The 23589-nt window shown below is 41.3% G+C and overlaps 1 protein-coding gene across 5 annotated transcripts in view; it reads right to left on the reverse strand.

Annotated features, from left to right (window-relative positions):
* The window catches only part of SNX19 (sorting nexin 19), a 41728-nt gene that overhangs the window by 14845 nt on the left and 3294 nt on the right, over positions 1-23589 (reverse strand). For 2 of the 5 annotated variants that reach the window (XM_047691723.1, XM_047691727.1), the window contains exons 2-8: positions 22380-22518; positions 20969-21069; positions 20741-20860; positions 18717-18847; positions 17326-17422; positions 16718-16898; positions 13939-14068 (exon numbers count right to left, since the gene is read on the reverse strand). In XM_047691723.1, the coding sequence (XP_047547679.1) occupies positions 13939-14068; positions 16718-16898; positions 17326-17422; positions 18717-18847; positions 20741-20860; positions 20969-21069; positions 22380-22518 (899 nt within the window). Of the gene's footprint in view, positions 1-9794; positions 10501-11649; positions 11929-13938; positions 14069-16717; positions 16899-17325; positions 17423-18716; positions 18848-20740; positions 20861-20968; positions 21070-22379; positions 22519-23589 lie in introns of those variants that run through there. The other 3 variants (XR_007120958.1, XM_047691726.1, XM_047691724.1) reach the window with 3 other exon arrangements.

The following is a 23589-nucleotide window of genomic DNA, read 5'->3' on the forward strand; positions in this document are numbered from 1 at the left end:
TCCTTTCAACTCACAACTTTCCATCCTTTCAACTCTCCAACGTCTGCTCACAACTTCCCTTCATCCTTCATCCTTCTGTCTCAGAAGTCATCTCTCCTGTGATCCTTTTCTGGGCCTCTCATCATCCATTACTTCATTCCTCTTATTCATTACCTATAGAGTCTTTTTAAAAATACAAAACTTTATATTCTAACTCTTTATAAGATTGCCCCTCCAACTGGATATTAAATTCCTTGGGTAGGAATTTGGGGTCTTGTTCTGTATTTTGATCACTCAACATAGTGTCTGGCACAAAATGGGAAATCAATAAATATTAGTTACTAAGGGAATTAATGCTCTCTGTGGGACAAACAATGGTCTTAATGGATGACATGCAGCTCAAAATAAGCTTTACAAAAGGCAAACATCTCAATACTTCAAGCAGCAAAAGAACAGTAAGCTCTTCGTTATTCATGCTTATGGAAGAAGGCAGTAAGAGATTTAAAAAAATAGTGGACAATCTAGAAATCCTTTGTATTGGGCATTTTGTAAGTCTTTATGCAAACAACTGGCAGACTTATTTTCCTAATAACCTTTTGTTTGGATACCATTAAAACTAAACTGTGTGCCAACACAGAAGCTGTAGGGTAAATGTTGTCAGTATTGTGGGCATTAAATCAGCTGAGCTACAAGTAAGAATACATCATGAATAATCCATGCAATTCACACCTGGTTATGCATTCCCCTGGAAAGCAAGGGAGGTCGAAGGAAGGGAGTGGGTCAGCCATCCTCTGTTTCTGGCACATTCTTTAAATCCTAGAGAAGAGAGACACCTGCCAGCAGTCTATGTTTTTGTCACTTTTCCTGGCAAATAGGCCCAGAGGACAGAAGAAACTGAAAGTCAAGGAAAAGCAAAGGGGTTATGAGAACTGTGAGTCACACTTGTATTTTGGGAAGTGCCCCTGATGGATGGAACAGCATCAAACTGATTCCAGCCCATTACTTGAAACTAGTAAGAAGAAAAGAAGGTAGCAGAATGTTTGGGTAAAAAGTGACCAAAAGCAAGGGCCAGGTTACCTTTCTAACAAACACAGAAGGAGAGAAACACATTTGAGAAGCTCTGTATTCATGGGATAAATGAGACTAGCTGCAAAGGGAGAAGCTCAAGAAATTTGTTCTGAATTTGAGTATTGGGATACCCTTAGGATTCCAATTCAAAAGCTTCTTACACAAATGTAGTGTACCTCTGAAGACCTTCAGAATAACTTTTTCGGCCCCTTACTATGTTGCTAATGCACCATAATCCAGCTCTGAAACATCACAGCTGATGGACATGAAAGCTAGGCAAAATCAAAGTCATGTTTCTTGGATGACTGCCTGTGCTCCTTGTTTGATCCATGCAAAAGAAGCAGTAGGACATCTGTCTCACAACCAGAAAAACCCTTAGAGTCTCTGGAACAGTCCATGTTTCTGCTCCAAGGCCAAGAGATTCCTTTGTCACCACACTTTTCAAGGCAAGACTGAGTATAATAGTTCATACTCTTCTAGGGAAAGGCAGACTCAGTGGTCAGAAAGGCCAGAAAGGCCTCACACAGGCAGTGTCTGGCAATGAATGGAAATAACACTGTAAAGCCACAGTTTTGAGCCTGGCTTGACCGCTTGAATGAACTGAGGTCTGGCTTCCTTCTTAATAAAATGGACTAATTCCTGCCTTGCCTTCTTAACAAAGTTATATCAAGATCAAACGAGAAAAACGAAAGCATTTTTGAAAGTGCTTGTGTGTTTGTGGCCGAATTGAAGACTCCTTTGGATCCTCTTTAAAAAACTGTACCATGTCCTAGAAATGATGAAAAGATCCCAAGTGAGCTTTGCATTTCATGCCTGAGTTGCCCCTTTTGCAAAACGGAGTCCCCTCCTGGCAGGCTTAGGGGTATAAATATTAGAACAGTGAACCATTTCTGTCTTATATGTTTAGGAATATTAGGGAGAAACCGCAGGGATTACGGGTAATGTGAAGATTATATTTTGGAATCCTTCCTAAAGCAAGCCCTCTATATACTATAACAATGAGACTTTTACTGCAAGGACTGGACTTCAGGATCCATAATCTCTCTTTCCCCTTCTTTCCTCACTCCCATGTGAACAGCAAGCTTGGGTCATTCTCAGTCATCAGGCAGCTATCCTGAGCCTTTCTTTCTCAGCACCGAGGGCTGGAAGGCAGGGGAAGAGGGGCAAGACTGATTAAAATGGCCACTCATTCAGAGGAATATTGAGTCCATGGAGGGGGAAATGGCAGGGAGAGGGAGAGAAACACTTAGAACTGGGGCACTGGAAAGAAAGACAAGACACAAAGGAGGGCAGAAGGCAGGGATTTCACTGTTGTCTTGACAACCAAACCCCTATTGTTCCTGGTGAGTTTACTTCACAGCGAGATGTCTAGACTCTGCTCTGGGCAAACCCCACCACTACAAAAGAGGGAGGAGGGAGAAGTGCAGGATGGAAAGGTGGTAACTCTGCTGTACATGATGGGACTGGCTCCCAACTTCTACTAGATTACAGGTTAGAGTATGCTCAGCCATGATCTGGAAGAGAATTAGGGACTGGGTTTAAATAAGCAGACATGGTAGTGTTCCAAATTATGCTGTGAAAATGGCTAGAGGAAGCTGGAACAGACCATCCTCAAAGAGAACAAGGTTTAGACAGAAGCAGATGTCAAAGTTAAGGAAACAGGGAAAAATCTGGAAGGAGCATGGGGAAAAGGAAATATAATGGACAGAAGCACCTTGGGGAAGAAGAGGTACCTAAAAGTATTTGTTTCCCATTTCTTGTCTATAGCCTGAATTTTAAAACCTTTCCAAAGAAGGTTATCCACTGATAGTAAGGATATGGAACACAGCTGTGGCAACAACTCCAGAATCTCCACATAGTAGGAGGGATTTTGGGGGCACCACCTGTGGTTAGAAAACAAGGGGGGCAGGGGAGGAGGTGGACATGGGACTTATCTTGAAACTGCATTTGTATAGCAAGCATACCATGTTTACAGAGATTATATATTTATTGGGGAAGGGCTAAATTCCCCCCAAGAAAATCTGTGGCATCATAATTACATCAGCACTAGATTAAGGTGTATTTCCTACTAGTTCACCCCCTACTCCCTCCCTGTGCTAGTACCATACAGGCCTACTCCTCCACAGGGTACTTGCTGAATCTATATATAAGGACAGAGGTAAAGATAGAACCTCAAGAATTAACAAATGGCTGTGTTGCCAGCACCGACTTAACAGGAAAGAGCCAAATGATCTCCACCCATGGCTGAAAGCGATGGAAACACCCTTGATCATCTGAGAGGTAGGTAAGATTCCCAACACCAGTGCAATCTAGCCCTGACAGTGTCCACCTCAGTGAGATGGAGATCTAAGATTCTGGTATCCAAAAAGGACTTGAGTATAGGACCAAGCAGCTTACAGAGAATACCAACAATTTTTTTCTGGATGTTCAGCTGGTTTAATCACCATAGACTCTCTGGTTTACTCCGGGTTTCTGAGTCAAAAATGTTCTTAAATGAATCAGCTCCAGCACTGACTCCTTGAGGGGTGGAATGCACTCAAAGGGGCAACTTCTGGCAGTACATACTGCTCAAAGAAGCAAGTGTCCACTGAAGACTGATCAGAACAGAGGGGAGGAGGGTGAAAGATAAAGAAATTGGGCTCATCTAAAAGTCACTGGCCCAGAGCAGAGGGCAGATAAGTAGCTTCTGAATCATGGAATAAGAGAGAATGGTTTCATTACTATCCCCACAGAGACAAGGCCTGTAATCGCAAAAAGAATACTCCCTCAAAGAAGGCAAATGGGTATAGTTTAACCTGCAGCGCCACCTGGTGCCCAAAGGGAGAATTCCTGCTCTTAACTCCCCTCAAGGAGCAAAACCTTGCAGCACTTTCCAAGATGTATTTAACAAAATGTTCTCCCTCTGTCTTCTGTGCTCATGAACACTGTCTCTCACATACGCACACTCTGCCTCTGTCTCTCTCAGAGGGGGGACTGGATGAAGATATTAAAATTTTTTTTAAAGATTACTTTTTATTTAAAAGCAGAAATAATGCCCCCCCCCTCTTTAAAATGCTTAGTGTCTGGAATATTTACACTAAACCTGTCTAAATGATACCTATCTTACATATAGCTCTAAATACTTAATTTCCTCTATAAAGCCTCCCTAACGTTTATGAAAACAAGAATCCCAATTTTTTTTTTACTGCATTTACAGCCTATACCATGTCATTTAACCTCACATTGTTCAATACTTCTAATTGATTCATAAGGGTTCTCTATTCTCTTAGGCTGCAAGTCCCCTGAAATACAAACAGTCACACATTAGATCTGAAGAGCTAGCAGGCAGCTGCTACTTAGTAAGTACACACAGGCATCAAATATTACACAGACTTTTCAAAAATTATTTGTAAAAAGGTCACCATAACAAGAACTGCATAAAGTTAGTTTCCTAGGAAGCAAATGAAGAGGGTTAGGAGCACCTGGATTAGGGGCAGTTCCCTGGTTCTGAAGAAACTCTGAGGTTCTGCTCTGGATATGACCAGGGAAGACTTTAAGTATGTAAGACAGGATGGAAGAATGTAGAGATAGAGATCATATGAAGAAAGGGATCCTGACTTGAAGGGTGCAGAAAAGAATTTCTGTCTTCCAGGGTATTTTGCTACTAAAAGATCCCAAAAGCAAGAACATTATAAAGACTTTTCCAAAAAAACACATTAAAATGTAAACATGTTCATTACATCAGGTATGTTACTGCCCTGGCAATTTAGAATCCCCAAGGAAATGGAACATGAACATGGAGCCTGTAAAGATGGGATGAGAACTTATCCATATGGATGTGTCATATGTCAGTAACTCACCAAAGATACTGAGTGCTTCCATGTACCAGGCATGCATCAGGAGGCTTTCATTATCATCGCTTATCTTCCAACTAACTTTATGAGCTAGGCACTGTAATTCCCATTTAGAGAGTAACTGAGGCAGAGGGAGGTTAAGAGACTTGTTTTAAGTCACACAGATAGTAAAATGCAAAGTATAATCTGAATTCAGATTTGTCTGACTTCAAAGTCCATATTCTTATTTCCCTGTGTGGAAGGAAAGAGGCTGAGAAGCACACTAGCAAAACATGCTTCCAGAGAGGGCCAGCTTAGATGGGTCTCACAGTGGGAGGCCCATGGCAGAGAGACACTATGTTCTTTTGGAAAGAAGAGTGCCACTAGGATAGGAGAGGGCCTGAGGGGTGCAAAGGAAAAACCTCCTCTCAGGCTGAACTATGGCTCTGCGAATTTGAGGCACTCACTTAAAGAGCTGTTGGGGAGGGATATAACAGAAACTCAGTTTACATTGGTGTTTCTTGTCTCCCCATGATTGAGGAATCCTGGGATCCTCACTAGTCATAAACAGAGGGACTGATTTGATTGGAATGGCATGTGATGTTCATTGGACCAAATTTGTTACGTGCCTTCCATGTATATGATTAGGTGCTTACGACAGAATGATGAATAAGACAAGGACCCCAACTCAGGATCCTGACAGTCTCAAACTGTCCTGGGTTCCTATTTGTTTAGTTACAGATGGGAGAGATACCAGTAACTTGACTTGAAGAAAGATGCTGAGGTTTAAATACCTCATGAGATTCTGTTTTATTTTTAACTGATGCAATGACCAATTCTGCCTCTCTGAGTGTATGAGAACTTACAGGCAGAACTGCAAAAACACACAGGCACCTATCTGTTATGTCCTTAAAGATGTACTCAAGTAGAAACTGTCAGTATATGATAAAAAAGACATGGTATTTTCATCTGAAGGTGGGTGTAGAATAAGTAACGCCTAAGAAAAATGACAGGGAGGCCACTCATAATAGGACTCCTGAGGCCCACCCAGGCCCAGAAGTTCTGTAGAAGGTCTACAGAAGTTGAGAACCTCTTGACTGAGAACCTCCCTTTTGTCAAGATCTAGTGGGAGAGGCATGAGACAAGCAGTGCCCCTTTTCCTTCAAGGAAGCACAATACAACAAGAACAAAAAATTATTTTCAGGACCTCTAAAAACTACTTGAGTCAATAATGAGAGGGCAAGAAAATAATCTGAGAGGAAAATCTAGAGACTTAGTCTGAGGTAATTTTGAGATTTAGCTTGTATCTGAGGCTTTTGAAAAGTATGCTACTTTCCTACAGGAACTTCAAAGAAAGAGATCAGGTATAAGAAACCACAAGGCGCCAGAACTGAATTACAAGAAAGAGAAGTTTATGGAGCAAAGGAGAAGTTTATGTCATCTATGTTCCTTGAGAAACACTGAGTCTTAACTCTGAAAATCTTTTTCTGAGAACAGGATGCAGAATACGGATATCTAAGGGAGATTATCTCTGATCCAAGAGTGTTTTAAGAATAAAAATCAGAAATATGCTGATGGAAATCAATTTATATACTACCATTGTATGCATGTTTTCCTGAGTCCACGCAGATGAAAGCAAGAGAGACTAGATGTAAATAAGGCAGAGGGACTTGCACGTGAGGACAGCTCTAGTGGCCATGGCTTGGGCAGAAACCCTGCAGAGTGGGGAGGCCGTGAGAGTAGCAGAAATTGCACAGGCTTTGAGGCCAGGAGGACTACAGTGGAATCTCAGGGCTGGTACTTACTAGCTCTATGATTCTGGGAAGCTTTATCTGAATATCCTTTTCCTTACTTGTAATATGTGTAAATACAGGTCTATCTCACAGAACTGCACTGCACATCAGTCCATGAAGCACAGAGCTGCTTAGTTGGTATAGTTAGTACTAAATAAATGTCAGCTCCTTTCCTGTGCCACTTGCCTGTACCCTTTGGTGGGAGGCCTGGAGTTTCCCTTAAGATCTAGTTGAGGTCAGAAAGACCCTTTAACCATTTGCTACTTAGACATGCCCACTGAGAAAGAGGCCCTTGAATGAACTCCACTTAAGGAACACGAAAGATTCTGGAGTGACCTATAAGAATCGGTGCAAGCAGAGTATGTGGTCAATCATTCATAATTGTCTTTCAGGAAGATGAACAAGTGTGCCTGGCAGTGCAGCCCTCTGCGAGGGTCCCCTCCTCTCTTTCTACATGCCTGCTCCTGACCTTTCCTGAGAGATGGTTTGTAGAGACAGCATTTCTAAGAAAACAAGTCCATGGCCTGGCATAAAGCCAAGAGCTTGCCCATCTCATTTTCTCCTGGACCCAATGCTTGTTGGATTCCTTAAACCTGACACATCCTTTCTTTTCTCCTTCATCTCTATAGAATTCCTGACTCCACATACTTTTCTACTCTCCTTTGCCCACAGGTTACAGAACCTTCTCCTTTTTTTCCTTCTTTTTACCACTCTATTCCATTCTCACGTGCCCAACCCACACACACATACGCACACAAACACACTCACTCACTCGCTCACTCTTTAAGAAATCATGATGTAGATGCCAGGAATGTGTCTGCTGCCCTTTTGACACAGCGTCTGATGCCATCTTTGGGGCCATGGGGAGGGCAGAGCCACAGGACGTGGCATTCGTGTACTCTACCGCTAGCCTGCTTCATATTTTTATCATGGCATTGCTCTGGGCATCCAGGCAGGGAACCAATCCAGCTTCTTCTCATTCCTTTGCTCCACATCAGGACTCCATAATAATCTCACCCCTTACCTTGGCTGGATCTTCCTGCCCCAAACCTTCTACCATCAATGAAGCACGGTATATCTCTCCTCTTTCCCTCCAACCTAGTCATGTCTGAGTATTTGTCCAATTTCCCAACCCTGATTCTGATGCATGCAGGGATACTGGTAAGTTTCTTCTGTTTTCGGACATGAACAGTCTGCACAAGCTAGATTCACTTCTTGGCTAAGTCTGCTACCCCCACTCCTCTGCCCCTCCCTTTGTCTCTAGCTCCAAACAAGGAGTGCTCCTTCTTACATAATTGGATGTTCCCAGCACAGAAGCTGACACATGAGGTCAGGCGCGCATGCGTGCAAGACTTCCCTTTGACTTAAAAATGCCTTTTTTGGGCATCTAACTTCTCTTCAGCTCCCTTCCCCCACTCTCTCCACACCATCAACAATCAAGGGAGATTTATGAAGCCTGGCTCAGCTCAGAATGCTTCCAACCTTGGCTTAGAAGGCGGGGTCATGAGGTTGAATTTACTCTCCTTTTTTTTTTTTTTTTTTGCAGGCTAGAGAGAGAACTCTAGAGTGAGGCAGCACACGCTCGTGATTTGCCAAGAGTCCCTGGCGTCCAAGACAGTTACGCATATATAGGCCTTTTAAGGGAGCAAGGAGAGTAAACAAAGCTGAGGGCAGAACTTACCTTCTTAGAGATGATAATGCAGGAGGTTGGAAAATTAGAACATTTTAAAGATGAACGTAAATCTAGATAGCTGTACTGTCCCTGATCTCCCAGCTGCAGTGAGCTCACAAGGACTAGAAAAGCGGCAGTAACTATCAGTGGCCCCAATACCGACTCTCTTTCTCTTTAAAGTACAGTGCTCAAAGGAGAGCCCACGTAATCTGCAAAAGGATACAGCTCCAATCCTTGTAGTTTCAGAAACACAGCAAACATGCTGCTCCCTGGGCAGCAGTCAGGGGGACAGTCTCAGAGAGGCCAACACCAAAGCAGGAAGCAGGCAGGGACCATACCATACCTCTTTGCCCAAGCAGCAATGGTAGGTGGAGTGGCAGGGAAGGTGCTATAGCTTTGTGGGGATATCAAATTCTAGCTTATTTGCTTACCAAAGCAAGTAAAGCCCAAGAACATAGCACTGTATAAACCTCTTTTTAAAAATAAAAAAGAAACGTAAGCTATCCAGGGGAGAAGTAACATGGGCTGACCTTAGGATGCTGCAGGACCCTTTATATTACATGTGAATGTGCATACCCACAGAAACATGATTTAGAGTTTACAAAATGACGGATACTGTCCTCTTGAGGAATGTAGACTACTCTGAGGAAAATATTTTTGTTGGTTTTTAATCCCTTCAAATCCCAAGGCAATCCCTGAAAGAGAAAGTCATTATAGCTGAAAATCAGACAAACGGGTTCAAATTCTGCCTGTGGTATACTTAATAGCTCTGTGATCTGGATTAAATAGCCACATTTCTTCGTAAGTTTCAGCCTCCTCATCTTTGAAATGGGGATCATAACACCTCTTTCGTAGGGCTTTTGGGGGAATTAAGTGATACAATAAGTTTGTGTGTTTAGCACAGTGTCTGCACAAAGTAAACTCTCAACAAAGGTTTGTTGGATACTAAATATCCTGAAGGTGACAATGTCACCAAGGTCAGCACTTTGAGTCCTGCAATAAATCCTGTCTTTTCCGTATCTACCATGCACAGGGGAACTTGCTGGTACGAGACCACATACCACAGATCCTTCAAGCTTCTGGAAAGGGAATTGGGGTTCTTTTTCCAGACATCCAGTTTCTTCTTGACTCCTATCTTAAAAAAAGCTTCAAGAGCACTGTGAACCCAGCAGAAGATATCTGAGAAGAGGGCATGTTTATATATCATTAAAAAAGGTGGAATGATTTCTAGGGAAAGATTAAAGACCTTGACTGGGGAAGGATGAGACTCTTAGTTCTACTCTGTGGAGACTTGGGGTGAGAAGGGTGTCAGCTGGCTGTGTTCTTATTTCCATTGCAGTTAACACAAAACAAAATGGACTTAAAGATAAAATTTGATTAGAAATAAGTAAGAACTTTTTGACAGGAAGGGATATTAGACAACTGCATAGGTATAAAATATCACCTGGAAAAACCTATGGTGAACAAAGATAACAGACCAAAAGATAACAGAGTTATCTTTAAAAGTTATAACAGAGTTTTCCAAAAGCAATAGACACAATATTCTGTTCTTGCACAAGATTCATATTGGCTTCATTCAAATACATCCAGAATTTTCCACCTTTAACAAATAGAGATGCCACCTCATTAAAAAAAAAAAATGGTAAAAGGAAAATCAAGAGAAATTTAGTTGTAAGCCCTCTCCCTGATTGTTTATGGTGTGAGCTACCTATCTATGGGTTTTGCTCATTTTCATTCACCTGACAGCTATGTACCCAGCTAACCAGAAGCAGGGTTCTAGTGGAAGTGTCAATAGATGGGGACACAAAGGTGAAAACTTAGCCTGATTCAAAGTTCTTTTCATGAGGAAAGGCACTACTTGATTCCAGCAGTTCTCCCCACCCATGTAACCAGTAATCCTAAAAAATACTACTGAACTCTGTGTACTTAACCTATGCTTGTCTGTGGTGGAAAGAGACATAGGTGGTCTGCTTCCCAATGTAAGACACGGGAACACTCCGGTTATTGCTTTAACATATGAGCCCTTTGGCACAAAGTCACCTTGAAAGGCCTTACGAAGTCTCTATTGGTTAGGTACTCTGTTCTGTGTTAACTTGGAGACAGGCACAGTGGGGACAATCATAGCTCTGGCAGGAGACTAGTATAGAGTGGGCATCCTGAAGACACAAAAGCCATCCTGAAGACATAAAAGTAGAGCAAATTTGGGGCCACTAGCTGGAGAAATTTGAAAGAGAAAATACTTTTTATCCTTCCTTCCTTTTCCTGAAGTGTAAATATTAAGATGTAACATCTACTGGACACTTTTTATGAACCTAAACAGATTGATACTATTATTATTCTTATTTTCCAGATGAGGAAACCAAAGCTCAGAGAGATTAATCATAGCTGAGAAGTAGTATAAGATGTAGATAAGAATCTGGGCTTTGGACTACCTGGTTTTGATTTCTGGCTCCACCACGCATTAGCCTAATGATCATGGATAAGGCCCTTGGTATTAAGCCCCAAGAGACTGTATAAAATGTGAAAAGTCGGGACTGAGTCCGTTTCATTCACTAATTGACCAGCCTGGAGCATAAAGGAGTCAGACCAAAACGATCTTCTAGCTGGAGAGAGAGGTAAGAGTAGTTCAGGGTAAAGTGGATGAATGCTACAAACGGCGTGGACGACGGTCTACCAGTATGCTTATACCAGAGGGCACGATATATTTACTTCTGCACATCTCATCTGCTCCATTTTATCTCTGTCTCTTCCCTATCTCTAGAGAATTTATAATCATTACTCACTGAGGTAAACGCAATCTGGCTTAGAATTCTCAGTCAGAAATTTCCTTGTATTTAATTTCCCACAGAACCCTAGCTATGTAAGATACTACTTTTTCAATGATCTGTCTGTAATTCTCAAATATATTTCTCTCTCCTTACCTGGTACTGGCTTAGCCCTTTAATATTCTGAGTTGTTCACACTTTAGTAACATTCATATATTTAATATAAGAATCTTAATCTTTTTATAAAATTTCTACTGACTCATCGATACTTTTCTGTTCCTCTGAATAATTTCTTATGTTTTGAAACCAATTCATCAAGCAAATGACTTCAAGGACAGAGGGTAATCAATTATCACATACTAGCTAGTTTTAGAATCTTCCAGTTTTTGGAAAGTAACTGGGAGACCAGCAAGGGGAAACTTAATAGAGGAAGAAAGAAATGATGGGTCGGTTAGCAATATTCACAGATGACCGAATAAAATACAGAGACTTGACTTCAAATATGAAGGTAATGAGAAAGGAAATGTTTATTCTATTCTCTAACATTTAATGAACACCTTCTATGTCCTGGGTCCCGTGTAAGTTGCTGTGGATATATAGCCACGTCCAGTCCTTAAAGAACTGATAGTCTAGTGCAAAGTTTCTCACCTTTGCATTACTGATATTTTGGGTAGGATGATTCATTGTTGTTTGGGGCAGGGGGTAAGGGGGAGAATGCTGTTCTGCGTAGTGTAGAATGTTTAGCAGCATCCCTGGCCTCTACCCACTAGATGAAATAGCTTTCTGCCTCTCTTCTCAGTTGTGACAAATAAAAATATCTCCAGATGTTCCAAAGAGCCCTGGGAGAAAACTGTCCCCAACTTGAGGACCTCTAGTTTAGGGAAAGAAAATCATTTCTCTATATACTGTAATAAGTATAATCATCAGAACTTTGGAGGTAAAAAAGAGAGCTCCTTAGTTCTGGAGGAAGGTGGGAGAGGATTCACAGAATAAATGACATTTAATGCTTAATTTTTTTGAAAAATATTTAGTAGGCCAAGCAGACAAGAAAAGGGAGAGTTTTGGACATAGGGAAGGAGAAAGAATGAGAGAGATAGAATGAGGAGGAGAAGAATGAACAGAGAAAGACCATTCTGGTAGAGATAAGAGGATGAATAAAGACCTGAAGAAAGAGAGACCACAGAGTGTACAGGCCATGATGAATGGTTTGCATGGGGAAGAATTAGAAATAAGGCTGGGACCAAGCCATGTCACATAGGAAAGGAGAAATCTTAATATGATAAATATATATTTAAACACAGTGGAGCCCTTTCTCAAACAAAATATAACCCAGATCCCAGCCTATTACACTGACCAAAATGAAATTTCTTTGATTAGATCATGGTCCACCCAGTTTTCCCTTAGCTTCTAAAGCACCTCTGTGGAACCCCTACAACTCTGGGAAACATAGTAGAAAAATCACTTTTGTAGGCAATAGGGCACAACTGAAGAATATTAAGTGCAGACTATATATTCATATTTGCTTTTTGGAAAAAGCACTCTAGTGGCAGAGCTGAATATGGAGGGACAAGGGGGAAAGTCAAAAGGCATGGCGACTAGTCAGCATTTTATATGTGGGTTTCGCTTGGAGACCAGTTGTCAGCTATAACATGTAGGAAAAGCACATTGGCTTTGGAGTTATACACATCTAGCTTCAAAGTCCAGGTGTCATTAACTATGACCTTATGTATGCTAGCTGACCTTGCCAACCTCTATTTACTTCTATAAAATGGGACTGCCTACCTCACTTGGCTGCTACAAGAAAATATATGTACATAGAAGTCAGGTGCTGGCATATGATGAGCACTGAGCAAATATAAAAGTGCATTTTCTTCTTTCACTAGGTCTTTTTATTATTAAGCTCCTGAAGCTTCTCTGATCTTAAGTAACTCTGAGAGTGGGAGGGGAGCTTTACTTGCTCCTTGTTAATGGATTTTCTACTCGTAGAATGGACACATTAATTCTGTTTTTAAAAAGAGTTTTTCTTTTTGGAGTGACCTATTATCATGAGCCACATGCTAACAGAAGACGTCCAGAATTTGACTTCTTACTTTCGGATCTGTCAGGATGTCTCAAAAGGGAGAAATCAAAACAAGAATGGTCAAAACACAAGCATTGTGTATACCTGTCTGGTTCTGAGACTGTGTCTCTGACCATCCTGAGTTTAGCAGAGTTGTGTCAGTTTCATGGTTAGGAAGTCAGCAGCTAAAAACTCCATCCATGTGCAGATCTTTTAGGAGATGCAAGTGATATTGGGATCACAGTCCACGTTTTATATACAAGAATACTTTTACTCCTTACCATCCTGTGTAAGTACTTCTTTAGTTGTGAATGTTTACACACCTTTTGGAGAAAACAATCTTTATTTTCAGAGATCTGATCTGTTTTCTCCTTGTCTCATTGTTTATCATCACAGTAAATATATACTGTCAGTGAAGAGCAATGTCCATTGCAACAAGTTGGAAGGTATAAGTCTAGGGGGTATAACTGGGTGGAGAATTGATGCCCGAGTAGGAAGAGTTGAGGTGAAGTGTTTTAAGATCACAGACAGTGTAACTCAGTGGATTATGCCAGAAGTCTTACATAAGCAGACCCATTTATACTTTAGACGTTGAGGTGATTAACACAAGCCTTTTGGTACTATTCAGGTAGTCTTCATCCCTCTGCACCTATGACAGAGTCTCTGTCTTTCCTCATGACTGCAGCTTTCCTGGACTCTACACTTTCCCTCTCCAGTGCAGAATTCAGCATCATATCCAACCCCTGTCCAATCTGAGACTCTAATACAATGAAGAACTCTGCCATCTTACCTCTGAACTAAGGTCCCAAATACAAGATGAAGAACTTTCTGAATGTTTTCTGTACATAGCCATCTCCACTGTTCCATCAGCAGCAAGAGGAGCAGATCTAGGGCTGTGTCAGCTAGCTCTGTCTCTGCTCCTGGGGAATGAAAAGGCATCAAAAGTAACTCAGGGGGTACTTGGGTGGCTCAGTGGGTTAAAAACTCTGCCTTCAGCTCGGGTCATGATCCCACAATCCTGGAATCGAGCCCCGCATCGGGCTCCTGCTCGGCAGGGAGCCTGGTTCCCCCTCTTTCTCTCTGCCTGCCTGTCTGCCTACTTGTGATCTGTCTCTCAAATAAATAAAATCTTAAAAAAAAACAAAAAAAGTAACTCAGAAGAGACCCATTCTGGAGGAACATATTTCAATGCACCGGGTCTTCACCGTTTTATCAATCATCTTGTATTTCTGTAATTCTTCTGTACTCAAATCAAGAGATGGTTTATTTTATATCTAAGAAGTTCAGTGACAGGCTCTGCATTTCTTTATAATTCTTTGTTTATATTCCTTAGTCACTCAGTAATATTTATCTTTCTAAAAGATTTTGCACATAATTATTTTGCCTATCTAGCTTCTGTTTCTTTTGTACTTCCCCAGCAGGAACTGAATACATTCTATTCCAAGTAACTGCTCCCAAATAATGACTAACTGAAACTGGCAAGGTCCAGTCTCTTCCATTCTTATATTCCACTGGCCTCCACAAAGCATCATGGAAATGTTGTGGGCAACAGATTTGGGGAAAGTTTTGGGATTCATTCCCCTGTAAACAAGTTGCTTTGAAAGTATCTCCATTACACAGAGCTACTGGGTTGGGATCCAGAAGGCTTTAGTTTTTGGTTTTGAGATAACATGTGGTTTGAGGAAGAACACTCCACCTTTGGTAACATATGCCATAACAATGACTGATTTCTTTCCTCTCTCAAAGACTGGAAAGACCACAAGTGACTTCACACCCATGCTAAGCTGAAGTCTCCTGAACAGATGTACTTTATGGATGGAAGCATCCGTTCTTTAACCCCGTTCAGGGGGCCCCATGTCATCTGTGATTTGCTTCCTAGGAGATGTCCCCTGGAATACATAATGTTCCAGAATGAATCTAAGCAATCTGGTGCTACTGCTGTGATTAATATCATAATTAATCATCAACAATAATTTTGTTAGTCTAGGACCAAAGGGTATTGTCTCAGCCAGCTTGCCCAAGCTCTCTTCCCTAAAGGGCTCTTTAGGACATTAATAACTTCAGATTTGGATGAATCTTTGAGAACCAAATCCTACTTTTTTCTTAATCCCATCTAATATCTCTCTCTCTCTCTCTCCATATATATATATATATATATATATATATATATATATATATGTATTTTTTTTTTTCCTGCACTGCATTTCAAGGGGGCATGGGAACTGGTATGTTTATTTCCAGTCATTTCCTCAAAGACAGGATATTCAGTTCCTTGGGAAACAGTACCATGCAGAGCATTAGCCACCCTTCTGGATTTTATGATTTTCTCAGGTTTAGCATTTACCTAGAGCTGCCACCATGTGGTGACAGCCTGTCATAGCAGTAAAAAATAAAGGAAACAGAGGGAAGAGAGAGAGTCCTCTGGAAGAAAACGCTAAGTTTCGCATCATGTGAGCATTTTGTTTCTCAGGACTAGAAGAAAACCTCACACATGAACTATACCCTTAGAGATATGATATTCAAAATTTACAGGCTTGACTTTCTCTTATTTGTAACTTCCTACAGCACTCTGATGCTTTTGCTGTTTTAACACTTCATTTACTTAACCAGTGAGATATGTGGGTTTTTTCACACAGTTAAGCTGAGGTCCATAAAGCAGAGGTCAGGTGACTGTTCAAGTACACTTGAGAAACAATGCTGAAAACAGTTTTTTTCTCCCCTCTCCCCCGCAGGATTTTGTGATCTTTTCTTTTTAGTGGGAGACTGTCTTAGTGGAACTGAAAACTTTTTTATAAGTTCTAGCTCAGCAAACATACTAATACCCAAGGCTCCCAATTCTTCCTCTGTAAAAAAAAACCTGCATTTTTTTTTGAGAAGCAAATCTCCCTGTCCTCACCTCTTCTCCCTTCCTGCTCTATGCTGGGGAACCGGGTGGCGTCATTTGTTATGGTAGTAAATAAAACAGAAGGAAAAGATCCAGGGAAAAGGGAGAATTCCATCTTGAGCTTCAGTTGCTCTATGGTACATCAAAGTGGAGATTTCTGGTAAGTGGAAATATGACATCCAGTATTTCGGCCTCGTCAGCACATGTTAGACTTAAAATCAAGAGTACAAATGAGATCACTCAGGGGGAGTATACAGATTAAGAACAGAGAGCCAAAAATAAAGTTCTGGAAGGCTACTAAGGGAACCAACAAAGGGGACTGAGAAGAGATCACAAGAGAGGTAGAAAGAAAACCAGGGAAGGGGTACCAAGACACAAAAGAAAGTTCGTAGGTCAAGGGAGTCCAAAGATGCCAAACCATGGCAAAAATAACAAGATAATATTATAATCTTGGATCTTATTTTGCTGGACCAGAACTCCCTGTTTTTGTCCCCTGCTCCTGTTTGACTCAGCTCTGGGGACTGTGTCAAATTCTTCTTTGTATCCCAGGACTCAGCACAGTCCCTCAAACACCGGTGTTTAACACATGGCTTGCTTAGCTGAACACAAAAGAAATTACATCAATGAATCCCGACTGTCACACCCTGCCTCCCTTCTCTGTGGGAACAGAGATCTTGTCACGTACCTGGATCACCACTACGGAGATTGTGGGTGGGCACAGCTGCATCAGACAGGTAACCATCCATACAACCTTTAGGGATTTGTTCTGGATCTTTTCCTGGGGCTTCTGCTGGCTGCATTTCTAATAACTTTGTCTGTTTTTCAATAAAGGATTCCATCACAGACGTGGATAGGATTTCTGACTCCTGAAGAAAGTGCCAGTGTCATATCACATAAAGAATGAAGAAAATAGGAGAGTAACCACGGCCTTTCAGCTTCTTCCTATTCCTTCCCTGCACTAAGTATCATGAGTATAGAACCCAACTAACTCTGTGGCCACCTCTGGAAACTTTTCACTTTCTACCTAAATCCCAAGTAAAACAATGCCTTTGTATTCCCATTCACTGCAAATACATTTGAGTCCTTTGTTCTCTCCCAGGAACTGGCCTTCCTTCTCATTCTGCCATCTTTTATTATAAGCCCATGACCCTTGAGTTTAGAATAAAAATTAGAGATCTAGATGCTGGTTAAGTCCTTTAGCAAGGCACCTTTATCTCTCCTGACTTTGGAGAATGTAACTGCAGGATCAACATCCCAGCTATTAATTCCAGGAGTTATCCAGGAACTTCTTACCACATTGCCTTCCTGGAGACCATAGAGAATCTTCTCAGGTGCCTCAGTGATATTCAGTGCTGGAGCAATCTTACTGGAGGAGAACCTCAATCTGGACCTGGTATTGACACAAAAGAGCAGAAACAACATAATTTATGGCTTTGATCTCCAAACAAAGGGCTGACAAGTATTAATACCTTAAAACAAGAACACCCATACTTATTCTTGGGAGCTTACTATGATCATAGTTGCCAGGAGAGACCTGGTCCTGAAATTCCCAAAATGATATACATTCTGGCAGTTCTTAATACATAGCGCAACCACTGCACTAAGCTAAGTCCACAATGCATTTGTGAAAAGGCTTTTGCTAATGTAAAATAGGGGCCAGCTATCCTGGTTGCATTCCCACAAGCTAAAAAATGGCTAGCATATACTATCTACTCATTAAAAATTTGTTGGAGATTAAATTGATAAGTGGCATAAACCAAAATTTTTGTTGCCATTGTTCGTGCCCCTTTCATACATCCACTTACTCTCCCAGTGTTCCAAATAAAAGTAGGGAAGGAACCACAAGTGCTAACCTCATATTTCAAGGCTCTTATAAGCACAGATATCACAGTCATCCTTCAAAATATGGGCTCAGTTAAAAAAGGCTAAAAACTGTGTTATTGCTGGTCCATGAGACATGAACATAGATAAAGACAGTCAGGCAGACATACAGAAACAGACATACAAACTCTCCACCCTTCCCTCTCCCTCCTCCAACACATGCACACACACACACACGCGCGCGCGCGCGCGCGCGCACATATACACACACACATTATCTTCTCTCACTCACTCACTCACTCTTTCTCTTCATAATGGTCCAGGTACAGATATGAAGTCTGCAGTCAGGGGTAAGTGTGATGCCCTTCCCTTCCACATGTTGGTTTTGCAAGGGTAAATGTGGGACCCTAGTGCAGGACAGAATAGCCTAAAATAGGCCCTATATATGCCCTTCCTGTTTATTGCTAGTATGTGCATCTTCTGAGCTAAGATTTCCAGAAATGATGACAGAGATCAGTTATAAGTCTTAGTTCTTAATAGGAGAGAAACATCTCAATTTTCCAGGAAAATAGAAAAGGAGAATATCCATATTCTACAGTTTTCCTTCTAGTCAAAACTCCATGGTCAGTTTAAGCCCTGGGTTCCCATGGCAAGACAAACATTTAGCAGGGATACCTATGCTGGATCTCAGGCTCCTTTGGGATGAGCACTGAGGAGTGTGGGGTCTGGCTTTGTATAAAAACTGGTATGTATGACCCATCTCCTCTCTCCTAGGGCCAGAAAGTGGGGATAGACTTTGGCTGAGGACTGGCAATCATCCTGAGAATTGGAAAGGGTCTCCGCGTGACCGAAGGGCTTCTCACTTGCTGGGCTTCTTGCCTTCTGTCTGGGGCTTGGTTTCTGTCTCGGCCTCACTCAGCTCTTCTGTGGGGCTCTGGGGTTCGGAGCGAGGAAATGCTGTCTTCAGTGTATCCACGATAGCACTTACCACCATCTGCAGGGGTCAGAGGTGCAGGGTCAGACAGAAACCACCAAATGAGCAGTTGTTTCATGGTGCTTTATGCAATGAAGATGAGCAGATAGCCGGGCTAGCTAGTGGAGCCTTTTCATCAGCATAGTCAGATACCAGACAGATTTCCTGGCAACTATCCCCCCTTTTCTCGGTGGCCATAAAAATCTGCTTCCTCACAGAGTTAAGACAAACAATGCCATGGGAAAAGAAGCCAAAACAAACAATGAGATAAATAAAAAGCTGGGAGTTCTGCAGGCTGGTGAAATACTTTTCATTTTTCAATTTCTTTTCTTGCATATGAAGGAATGATTTTTAGTTTCCAAATCAATAATACTTTCACTAAGATATGAGTAAATGGAAGTGATATAGGTAGGAATATATGGAAAAGAGAAAGAGTAAAGATTATCAAATAAGAAATACGTTCTAGAAGCATATATAATATTAACATGCTCAGAGTAATTCACAGAGTAAAGAACTGTTTTTTTCAGTTAATCCACACAATTTCTCTTCTTTACAGAAAGAGTAACAAAAATTACTCATGTCAAAATTAAGGAATAATTGGTAAGAGTTGATATAAACTAGTCGTAAAGACCAAATAAAACAATCCTCACTGAAGAGCAAGAGTTGTGTATATTTTTCAGAATGGAAAAACGGCACATAGATATGTGCTAAAAAGGAAAATTCACGAATGAAACCCTAAAATACCAAAGAAGTAAAAAGAAATCTTTACTTTTCCTTCAGTGCTCCTTGCTAATTAACACTGCTGGCTTCCAGCAGCATCACGCCTTCCTTAATTCATGCCTGTGTTTATCCTCTACAAAGAACATAGCCAGCACAGCTGAGACAAGGCTGAAGTGGTGGGGTAAGATGACGATAAAACACAGGGGTAACAAACCAGGGAAAAAACAAGAGGACAGCATGAATAGATAATGCAGCTTAGAAAATTTAACTTGTTCTCAAGGCTCACAAAATTGTAGTTGTGGGGAGGGTTCTTAACTGCTCTGTTCATTCTTGTATCACCAGCAGTTAGTCCTATTCATGGTCAAGCTCATACTTGACCAGGGAAGCAGTAAGTGGCTGGTAAGTCAGTGAGTGAACACATCTGTGTGGATGGACACATCCTCATGGAATTCTGGGAATTCTACTTCATCCCTCCCTTTTCAGTTTGCAGCTTTTTCTTCATAGCAATGAATGTCTCCTAATTCCTACCATGATATTCCACTTTTTCATTTTATCCCCTGAAATCTAGAGAGAGACCCACCTTCTGCAATGAGTCAGTGGTTTCTAACCTTTTTAAATACATGCCATCTTTGGATAAACATAAACCTCAGACTTGTGCCCTGGAGACTCTAAAATCAGCTGGTAATCACTGCTTACAGGGTATAATGTGTTGTACACATGCCCTCCTCCTACCATCTCCAAAGGTTCTGAGCTAACCTCTTAAAAAAAGTATAATTCTTTCCATGCTCTGTTCTCCAACAGAGAGTCACCACACCAGTCTAAATCCAGCTTAGTGTCCTGTCTTGGGGCTCTTTTTCCTGAGTGACCAACACCAGGAATGATCCTTACCTCCAGGAGACTTTTCTGCCACCACCGATTTATGGAGGTACAAATCTATCCTTACCTTCCTCCAGTGAATAACAATGTCATAATATTGCCTCGGAGATGTGTGTACATATATAGTGTCATAGTTGCCCACTATATTTCAGCAAAGTGATGGTCCAACCAATATATGCAACGGGTCTTAAAAATTCTCATCCACGTTCCATGGACTCCTCTCTGCTGTCTTTCCCCACCCCCAAACTCCTTTATTTTTTAATCCTTGCATACACTCTGGTGAGAAACTAAAGCTGAGCACAGTGACCCTGCTGGTACCTTGTCTATTCTGGACACCATGAATGGTTTCTTGACAAAGGCAATACGAGCATCTGTGTTCAGAGCAAGGAACTCCTGCATCTCCTCAGTGTTAGCGATCTCTGGAATGGCACAGAGTTGCTGCAAAAGACACAAGAAGGATTTCAAAGAGAAATTCTGGTCCCCAGGTCTTTCCAGGTTGGCTTGGAAATGAGAATGAGAACACAGCCAAAACAGAAGGATGCTGACCTTTAGAAAGGATTCCAGGAGGCTCTTTCGGGCTTCTACTCTGTCACTATCCATGTTGCCAAATGGAAGATCCGGAAAGAGCTTTTTAGGACCCTTCACGTCTTAAAAAAACAAAAACACAAACTCATTCACTTAACATTTACTGAGAGATATTCCATATAAGATACATACATAAGATACAAAAGAAAACAGAATGGTTGAATATATTCCTAATATTTTATTTTATTTTTTTTATTTAGGGAGTTCCAAATATATCCCAAGGATATAGTACATACAGTCTACTCTTGTTATCAGTATTCAGGATAACGTAAAGGAAGCCTTATGCCTCAGGAGTTACAAATGAGGGCCCTAAAGTCCAGCTGCCCAAGTTTAAATTTTAGCTCCAATCCCTACTATGAGAATGACCTTCAGCAAGTTGCCTAATCCTTCTTTGACTTTTCTCTCTGTAAAGTGGGGATAATGACAGTTATCTATCCCATAAGCTGTTCAGAGAATTAAGTGAGCTAATATGTGTAAAGTACTTAGAAGAGAACCTGGCAAAAGTTTTCAAGCTCAGTTCAGTGGTAACTATTATTATTAAGAAAGAAAATGCAGGGACGCCTGGGTGGCTCAATGGGTTAAAGCCTCTGCCTTCGGATCCAGTCATGATCCTGAGGTCCTGGGATCGAGCCCTGCATCGGGCTCTCTGCTCAGCAGGGAGCCTGCTTCCCTTCCTCTCTCTCTCTCTCTGCGTGCCTCTTTGCCTACTTCTGATCTCTGTCTAGAAAATAAATAAATAAATCTTAAAAAAAAAAACAAAAAGAAAGAAATAAAATGCATTACTGAAATTCCCAACTTATGCCTAAATTTATTAAAAGGTTTATTTGGGTAATCATCAGTTTTGTAGGTTTTTTTTGTTTGTTTTGTTTTGTTTTTTTAACAAAGTAGTTGGTTTACTAGCTTATTTTTAGAGTTAAATTTTATTACATTTTCTTACTGTTTCTGTGCCTTATGGGTGTCAAATAGCAAACACACAAAAAGCCTGGTTGTTAAAGGAAGGATGGCAAGTATTTCTGGATACTATTTTAATATTTAAGAGCAATCCATGTCTGCATGCATGTGGAAAAGTTGATTTACCTCCTTAGGCTACCTCACGGACACAGGTAGAAATGTGAAAGTTTCTTAAGCTTAAACTAGATGGGCCACAGAACAAAGCATTAAATGGCAAAGAAGTGCCTCAGAAAGAGTGTGGTCAGTGCTATCCAGCACTAAAACCCAAAACATATGAAAGCAAACTGGCAGAACACGGGCCCCTTGTTGCTGTGTTCTCCTCCTCTATCCCTCCCCACAAACTAATAGGCCTCCAGCCTCTCAGATCAGGGGGCTAGATGTGTAAAGCAAGCAGGCAGTCTGGGCTGGGGAAACTCCTGACTTTTGATGAACTTTCGGAGATCTGATTTCTCCTCCAGACGAGTCTGTAGATTCAGGAACTCGCGGTAGCGGCGATTCACAGTGTGGTAGGCCACCTGCTGCAGGCCACTGCTGTTCTCACCATCCAGGGCCGTCTCATACTGTTGAATGAACACATTTGTTTAGGGCATCAGCTCAATGGCCACAAAGTAAGAGCACAGTAGAGGTAAAGGGAGGGAAAAGTTCCTATTCTCTTTATTTCTTCCTTTTCTTTTTAAAAATTTATTTGACAGAGAGCGACACATACACAAGTAGGCAGAGTGGCAGGCAGAGGGAGAGGGAGAAGCAGAATCCCACTAGGCAGGGGCTCAATCTCAGAACCCTGGGATCATGACCTGATCCGAAGGCAGAAGCTTAACTGTTACTGAGCCACCCAAGTGCCCCATTTCTGAACCTACTAGATCCGACTGCTGCTCTGAGTTGCAAAAAATAACTTGAATTCCCAGGATAGCTAAATTAAGGAATGAGATGTGCTCCCCAACATATGTGGCCCAGAAAGAGAAATGAGCTTTGCTATTCTCCATTCCCTCTTTCCCCCTCAAAACCCCTTCCTACAAACACTTTCTTTACTTATAAAACAGCTATAAGGCTCCTGGGTGGCACAGGCAGTTAAGGGTCCGACTCTTGGTTTCAGCTCAGGTTTTGACCTCACAGCCATTGGATGGAGTCCTGCGTCAGGCTCCACGCCTGGAGTGAATTCTGCTTGTGATGGTCTCTCCCTCTCCCTCTGCCCCACCCACTTATCTTTCTCTCTCTGAAATAAATAAATCTTTTAAAAAAATGGCTATATTAATATTTTCCGAATCTTAAAGAGTATAAGACAGAAGGTACAAGAGCACCTCTTTCACTCCTAAATTATAGGTTGGACATTATAAAAGGATAACCATTTGCTATTATACTTGACCAGTGATTATTTATGTTAGTTAGGGGAAAGAACAAATAATCCAAAACAGCTGATGAATAAAATCACTTGTTTGCCTGGAATGCATTAGAGGAACATGTGTTTTTGTTTTGCTTTGGGCAGATTAGTTATTATTCTTGGAGCTATTTTTTTTTTTTCCCTAAGCACATATCATCTGTATGATTGGAAGTCACATGAATACTGGAGATGTTGTAAGGGGTCAAAGTTCCCTGTCTTCATATGTGTGGAGGGCCAGTATGTGGGAAAAGAG

Source organism: Lutra lutra, chromosome 10 (genome assembly GCF_902655055.1).
Source record: "Lutra lutra chromosome 10, mLutLut1.2, whole genome shotgun sequence".
NCBI lineage: Eukaryota > Metazoa > Chordata > Mammalia > Carnivora > Mustelidae > Lutra > Lutra lutra.